The sequence below is a fragment of the Heterodontus francisci genome, chromosome 11 (assembly GCF_036365525.1).
Source record: "Heterodontus francisci isolate sHetFra1 chromosome 11, sHetFra1.hap1, whole genome shotgun sequence".
Classification (NCBI taxonomy): domain Eukaryota; kingdom Metazoa; phylum Chordata; class Chondrichthyes; order Heterodontiformes; family Heterodontidae; genus Heterodontus; species Heterodontus francisci.
In genome coordinates, this window is record NC_090381.1 from 77124182 (window position 1) to 77132315 (window position 8134).

The window sequence follows — 8134 nt, forward strand, 5'->3', positions numbered from 1 at the left end:
GTGCTTGTTTAAAAAAATTGCTGGATGTCCTCGGAGAGAGCCACCTTCTGTTAATGTGAGTTTATAGATCACAGAAATTTTTATGTTAAGATCGCTTTATAATTCTTTTAACAAGTTTTTTTTTGTTTGAAGAAAGGGGAAAATATACAGTATGTTAATGGCTGGTGCTACTGAAGGTTGATGGTATAATAATGTAAGATAAAGATGAATGTATCATTTTGTCTCGTGTGTGTGTGTATATATATATAAAGAAAAGAGGGGAATCTGTTAGTGTTTAATAAGTTCTGTTGATGGATGTTAAATACCTAGTTGAAGGTAACAGAGTGAACAGGTGTTGGGTGTTGATTATATATACATCTGAGTACAATTAACTAAAGAGCCAGCCAAGCCAGCACAGGCTGGAGATTGTTAGGAGTTGTGAGTTCCGTGGTAAGCAATAAACAGTCTCTACCAAAGCATCCTAATCTCAGTATCTTCTTCGCAAACAGGCTTGGAAGTTTCTTTAACACAGCTTTGGTGATGCTGAATTCTCTAAATTAGTGGTCCCATCCTGTAAGAGGCACTTGATGAGGGCCATTTAAAAATAGAATCTCTTCTTCATGGTTCATGTCTGTGTGCATCTTCCATTTAACCAGCAGTAAAGGAATTTTAAGTCTGTGCACTTAATTCTTCCCGTTTATTTTGTGGTCTTCTTAAAAAAAATCATTTATGGTATATTCAGAAGGTTTTACTACTGCACAAATACCATCCTTTCGATTGCTTATCAAGAGTGAGCAGCAGGGGTCCAGAAGTCATTGCCATCCACTTCAACAGTCACTCATTTGCCTGAACATTCTAAAATTACTTTTAATGCCGTAGCCAGGTCCTATGTCATTTTCCCCACCAGTTCAGTAATAATGTCCTTTTGAAAGCAGAAAAGGAGGTTGACCGATTAAACTTCAAATAATGAATCTTACAATATATACGCTTACAGATTTGTCCAGTAAGTTTTACCTAGAATTATCCCTAAATTATATACTTTTTGAAGACTCTTCCAAAGTATGCAACAATCCTGTAGCACATTTTTGCAAGGAAATATCACTGGGCCTTACAGCACCAACCAGCTTATTGCACTATATTAGGCATAAAGAGAGAAACAAACATATCACACAACACTGAAGGTAAACAAGTTTGTTACCCAGTATGCCCCAAGATGGTGGCATGATGTAGTGGTCCTCTGCCATGACAGTCTCTGTGGTTCACATTTGCTCCATTCTGTAGCAGAAATTCGCAGGCAACCAAAGAGCCCTGTGACAAGAGATACAATTTCAAGATCCAAACTTAATACAGGTAAAAGTTAATTAAAACATTAACAGACAAACAGTAGAGGGAGAAAGGAGAAATGAAGAACACATCGAAGCGAAGGAAAAAAGGACAGGACAGTGGAAGGAGGGAAAAACAAGAAAAATGAGAGAGGGGAGAAAAAGCAAAAAAATGAAAGGATGTACAAGAAAAAAAGCTATGTTTGCTAACACACTAAATTACAGTCTGGCAGTTAATTTTATTATGATAGACACAAATGCAGTTGCCCTGTAGCCTTGAAACAGAACTATCATTGTAAATCAAGTGATACAATCATAAAAGCATATCATCGGCTTGGGCCATAGTGCCAATCCAGACATTTGCAAGTTTATCTTTATTTGTTTAGAAATTATTTTTAGAAAGTAATTGGTATACCTTATGAAGTGGAACACAAGAGTGTGTAACCAGGCAGTAATAAATACTGGGGAAGCCAAGAGTCAACTTACCCCCAACACAGCCTGAATAAGAGGAGTTGCTTTATTATCTTCAGCGTGAACCCAGTTCACATCAGCTCCATGGGCCAATGCTTCTGCCATATCAGGAAGACTTCGACCATATGCAGCTTTATATAACTGTAATCCAGAAGGAATAATTTTCTCTTCATGGAAGACAGATGAGTTCCTACCGCCTCCCTGCACAATAGATGCCTCCAAAATTTCTAAAGAAGCAGAAAAAAAACTTCAGCATATCTTTCATTGACTGTGATCAAAGGTTATACAATTGCAGATACATAGTCTTGGAGCTTGAACATTATATTTAGAATACATTTAATATTCAACGCCTATTTCTGACTCTATTCCAAATACTCAAATTAGAGATAAATTGCAGATTTGATGACCAAAGTTTAGGTTAGAATAAATTGAGCTCTAGCTCCTTAAAAGTTAGCTGAATATATATTATACACACACATTTTTAAAAACAAGGTGGATATGCATCTATATGTAAAGTTTTTGAATTATTTAACTACTATTCACCTTCAGCAATCTTACCAACCTGGTTCAGATAAGTTGTTATTGGAAGTAACAGTCATTATCACATTCTTGCTGCCCTCAGAGCTGTATAGCACACCACTGTCTGAATTTTTTACTCCTTAAAGAAACAGACAAGTTATACAAGACGGACTCATGTCACACTCATTATAACGCTTCCAGATTTAGTTTATATAATGAGATTTCTAGGAATATGATTAATATTTTATTTGAACAAAAAGGTGGGGGAATATTTTGCATCAAGCAACAAGTCATATTTGTGATTAAACACTTGTTTGATATAACAAAGGAATTGTTTTAAACGGCTTACTGAAAGGAGGCTTAAAACCATACTGAATCCAAATTGTTACTTATTTACCTAGCAGCCCAATTTTATAACGTACAATCAGAATAGAACAGAACACAAATCCTGTATTCTGAATGCTGTTAAATAAACTGAATAAGTTTAACTTTATTTGATTTTACATTCCTATATTCCATGGGGATATTTAAAGATGAAAGAAACAGACTTTTACCTTTTTGGTGCTACAGTATTTTAGTAACGTAAAAATGAATGTACAAACAGAAAATGCTCTTTCATGTTGAGATAAGGTTTACACTAATCAAAAACAAATCACAAATGAGAACACACCATGATTTAAAACTAAACATCCCAACATTTAACATTTCACAGATACTACTATGAAATGAATCACTTTATGTTGTTACTCTTTCTTCAATATCCAATATGGTTATCAATGAAATACATTGACTACAAATACAAGGAGAAAATCAAATGCATGATGGAAAATGCTACTTGAACAAATAAATACTTAAAAATGTTTTGGGGAGGTCAAAACCACAAATAAAAACTCACATAAAGTGGAGTAAAGCAGTGGATGAATTTAGTAGCACAGGCACTGAGAAGCTCCACATGTGCAGTACTTACTACTATTAGATTTTGAAGAGGTGTCAAAGTAGGAGAATAGCGAGTCTAGCTCATCTGGACAGAAGAGAGACTCCCGACGTGGCTCAGTGTTACTAACAGCAGCTGGTTACATGCATGTTAGCAAAGCAAAGCAGCCATTGAAACAGAGGAAAACAGAGGAAATTGTTTGTAAGAGATTCAAAGAAAAATACAAGCAGGAACATTGAAAGAGATTGTTAGTTAGTAATAGTCTAAAGTGAATTACGGAGTTTGGTAGACTTAACGGCTAGGATTTTGTGGTAGTAATGACAGCGAAACTGTCAGTGATCGCTGCCATTATTCCTCTGAAATTAACAGCAACTTCGGGAGTCTGCACAGGAAGAATTAGAAGCAGAAATCCACAAGGTGCTGTCAGTGATTCCACACTTCTCCATAGGGTGTGCTGTTGAAATTTCTGCAGATGGAAATCAATTAGAAATCACAGAACCGATGAGAACTTCCCCTTTAACGCTGTCATATCACTGTTAAAATCCCCCGGAAAAGTTACACCATGTTAAAGGCATGTAACTGGGTTTATAAACACAGCGTAGTGAGTCAAAATTACTGCTGAAAAACCTCTGACCCTGGAAAACTAATTTTATTGTTGTGCAATGTCATCATGATAAAATTCCATAGTTTTTTTTAAATAACAAAAAATTGAAGTTTGTGATATTTCAGCTGCTAATATCTATGTCCCAATCTTTATTTCTCTTTCTAATATTTATAAAAAGTGAATAATGGTGGGGATGTGGTAGGGAATATGGGATTAATGTAGGATTAGTATAAATGTGTGGTTGTAGGTCGGCACAGACTCGGTGGGCCGAAGGGCCTGTTTCAGTGCTGTATCTCTAAATAAAATAAATAAATAATCAGTGCATTTTACTTCCTGGTTTGTCATCTGAGAGAATTCTTCCATGCGATTGGCTGCTTACCCTGTTTGATGATATCACCATTGCTGGATGCCTGGAGATCCCCTTGACTTGGCACTAGACTCAAATTATGTTGGGAAAGTTGAAATCCATGCTACAGAGATTACTAGATCTCTGTAGGCAGCTTTCTTCGAGGTCAGCAGCCAGTGCTGCTGATCGCAAAAGCCGGACTCTTTACGAACTCTTTACTGCAGGTGAAATAGACATTGGCCCAGATTTTGCAGTAGTAATTACAGTAAAACCATCAGCGTTCATCGTTATTACTCTTACTTCTCAAACTAACAGCAACTCTTGGAGTCTGCCCGTGTGCAGGTATCAGGAAGTTGTTGTCAGTGATTCTACGCTTCTCTAAACAGTTCGCTGTTGGAAGTCCCTGCAGATTGCCATCAAATACAAGTCACTGAACTGACAACAGCTTGCCCTTTTACTCTGTTAGTCTTGCTGTAAAAACCCTTGAAAAAGTTATACTTTGTTGAATGAGGTGAACTGAGGTTTTAATGGCATACTAAGTTCCTAATTACTGCTGAAAAACCTCTAAGGCCCTGAAAAGCTTACTTTATATTTGTGGAATGTCAAATTTCTACATTATAATAAAAAAACATCTTTAGAATTTTTAAGTTTATGATGTTTTAGCTTCTACCTTAATCCTATGTGTACGCCCCAATCATTAATTTAGCTCTTTGTAAAATGTAATTAAACATGAAGGATAATCAGTGCATTTTACTTCCTGGATTACTGTCTGTGACTGGCTGCTTACACTGCTTGTGGATGTCACTGTTGCTGGATGCCTAGAGATCCACTTGATTTGCTGCCAGATGCAAACTAACATCAGCTAAGGAGAAATCCACGCCACAGAGATCGCAAGATCTTTGTTGGCGGCTTTCTTCAAGGTCATTGGCAAGTGCTGTCACTTCGCTGCTGACCGCAAAATCCGAGCCATGGTTGTTACTAGTATTAAAAAAATTAAAGAATGGCAGAACTGTGTTTTTTATCTTCGTTTTATACACAATTCGATTAAATCATGATCTATCTTTTCATTACTCATTGGTAGTTCTTGTTCTATTTCCACATGCTACATCACAGATAGGCTATTACCTGAAACTTTGGAAGCACTCCCTGGAATAGAAAGATGTTTGGATGTTTTTTCAGGTGTGCTTTCAAGTTGACTGGGCAGTGGTAACACCTGTGGTCTTTCTTTTGATGAAGAAATTCTATAGGGTTTCTGTACAAACTTCTTCTCAACATACTTAGCTTTGATCCATGATTCCTTCTCAAGCCTAACAATAGTGGTGCATGAAATACATTTAAATAGTTACAAAGCTCATACTTTCTTACATTTTAAAAGCAACACAAGTTAGAGTGAGATTATATGCTGTATGAAAAGCAAGGCACATGCTAGTCATTTATTTGTATCTTATCAGATGCTAGTTTCCATTTAATGTTTTACAAGCTTTGAATTGAAAATTTACTTTTTACATTCTAATTATAAAATTCTAATGATAAAAACTTGTGCAATTTACATCTGAAGTTACCATTATCCTACTGAATGATTTTTACACTGAGTAGCAGTGAAAATTAATACACTTTTGAACAATAATCTTCATCATTAGAAGAAAAACTTGCATTTATATTCAGGATCTTATCACATCCCTCAGAAATATCTCATGGTGCTTCATATAAAATGAATTACCTTGAATACAACGACTGACCATGCTGTGTGCAAAATTGCTTGAAATGAAATAAATGACCAGTTAATCTGTTTTAAGGTGTATTTGTTGAGGGATAAATGTTTACAAATTGCACTCCTTAGAATGGTGCCATTAGGTCTTTAACATCCATCAGAACAGACGGATTGAAGGAACAGCGGTTTAAAAACTATTGAGCCAAGTTGTCACTTCTGCAACTTTCTCGAAAGTTTTGACTAATAGAAACCAACTTACAGATAAGTTTCATTACTTACCTTGAATCTCCTGCATTTGGCTTTTTAAAATGCATTTCTTCCACTTGTGCCTCATATATTCTATTTATAACACTATTTCCCAGTGCACACATAAGCTGCCAAACAAAATGAGAATACAAATGTCAGCTTAAGATTCACTTCTAAGTAATACAAAATACATTGGTGGCCTGCCAATAGTAAGATTGTTGTTCTAACAGCACAGCTAAATTCTTGTTTGCTGATTTAAATCTTCCAATATGTCAAAGGATAGTCTGCTCTAAAACGATCCACTGTTAAAAATGTCATTATCCTGTAATAATCAGACGTCACCACCTCAACTGTCATTGTTGTAAAGTGGGGAGATCTCAATTAAGTATTTTGGATGTTACAAGAAATATGGAAAATTTGTTTTAAGGTGTTTTGTTGTCTAAATGCTCACATTATTTCTTGCAAATGTTTCTGTGATAGGTTTAATATTAAAACTATATAGGTTCACTCCCAAAATTAATTCTTTAAATGAAATTGTAATAAAATACCATCATACAAAGGGTTTTAAAAGAAAATATAGAAAAGGCTAAACTCACTTTTAAGAGCTCAGGTTCCCATGAATCCAGAGTAAGGGAACGCACCTTAGAAAAATGGACACCTAGACTTCTAAACACAGAAAAAATAAAGCAATACAACACAAATAATGCAGGCATTCATCACTAGATCAACCTCTGCGAGGTACTGATGTTTAAAAATGCAGCAATAAGTTATACTTGTGGTCAATCAACAATGTTCAAGTTAATCCTTTTGTGTAATTTCTTTCATGTTTAGAGATTTTCCTTTGCAAACCTCGCAAATTGAGTAGAATTAAGTCTTAGGTTTTGAATTTAATTTGCCCTCCAATTAGAGCCCAACACCCTGCCAACAAGTCACAGCAAAGATTTAGTTACCTGTAAACTGTTCATCCAGTGAAAAGCAGCAATAACACTGAATACTAAGCCCAATTAGTACCAAATAGGTGAATGCATACAAATCTTTTTCAATACATTATAATGTTTAATCTTTTGTCATGTTGGTACCTGTGAATTCCTGAACATTCAATGCACAGTGTGATTCCAAGATTAATGCTTGCCCAACGTGGGTCTGACTGGCCACAGTCACAGCAATTTGTATTGCCAGCAATGCACTCCACACGCTGAAGTGCGCTTTCTCCTTTCACTGGTCGCTCCTTCAATTCACTCCCAGAGTCCAGACTGCTGGTAGAAGGGGATGATCTTCTATCTAATTTCTGGAGAAGCAATAAAAAGTTTACTACTTTTTATTCCTTTCAAAAGAAGTTCCATGTAATCTCATAAAAGGATGGATTATAAAGTAGAAACTGTCACTTATGTAACCTGAATGTGGCAGAAGTGGCATCACACAGAAACATTTAGATTTTTAAACCATAGCAGCTTCTCATTCCCTCCTTGCTGTACCGACCTCTGCTGCTCCCTTACAACTCTCTCACATACCTGGCCTTCTGAGGACTGTCATCCATTCTGCCAATGCCACTGACAACATGTACTTATATAACGCCTTTTCTGTAATAAAACATCGCAAGGCACTTTACAGGAGCATTACAAAACAAAATTTCAACACCAAGCCACAAATGGAAATCATAGGTCAGATGAGCAAATGCATGGTCAAAGTAGGTTTTAAGCAGGGATAGGCACCAACATATTGCAACCTGGACATCTGACAAAATTACTGACTCAGCCATGGACAAGGGGGCGACTAATTTGTATATAAAGTATATATCCAATCTAATGCCATCAAAACAGTCCAAATTAAAACACATTTCTCCCTATAAATAAAATAGCTAAGCATGCAAATATCAATGGAGAGCAGCACAACTGTATTCGCTGGATAGCAAGCAAAATAGTATGCAATGACAATGCAAATTACTTTTGCAATTACTTTTGCTGCTAGGTTATTTTAAAACACAAGGTTAAAGGCTTGAAGA

General features: G+C 36.0%; 1 protein-coding gene across 3 annotated transcripts in view; it reads right to left on the reverse strand.

Moving 5' to 3' along the window:
• The window catches only part of LOC137375314 (arf-GAP with coiled-coil, ANK repeat and PH domain-containing protein 2-like), a 215155-nt gene that overhangs the window by 22579 nt on the left and 184442 nt on the right, over window positions 1-8134 (reverse strand). For all 3 annotated transcript variants that reach the window (XM_068042287.1, XM_068042286.1, XM_068042288.1), the window contains 7 exons: window positions 7212-7420; window positions 6729-6798; window positions 6166-6260; window positions 5301-5482; window positions 2335-2430; window positions 1788-1999; window positions 1178-1287 (listed from right to left, as the gene is read on the reverse strand). In XM_068042287.1, the coding sequence (XP_067898388.1) occupies window positions 1178-1287; window positions 1788-1999; window positions 2335-2430; window positions 5301-5482; window positions 6166-6260; window positions 6729-6798; window positions 7212-7420 (974 nt within the window). The remainder of the gene's footprint in view (window positions 1-1177; window positions 1288-1787; window positions 2000-2334; window positions 2431-5300; window positions 5483-6165; window positions 6261-6728; window positions 6799-7211; window positions 7421-8134) is intronic.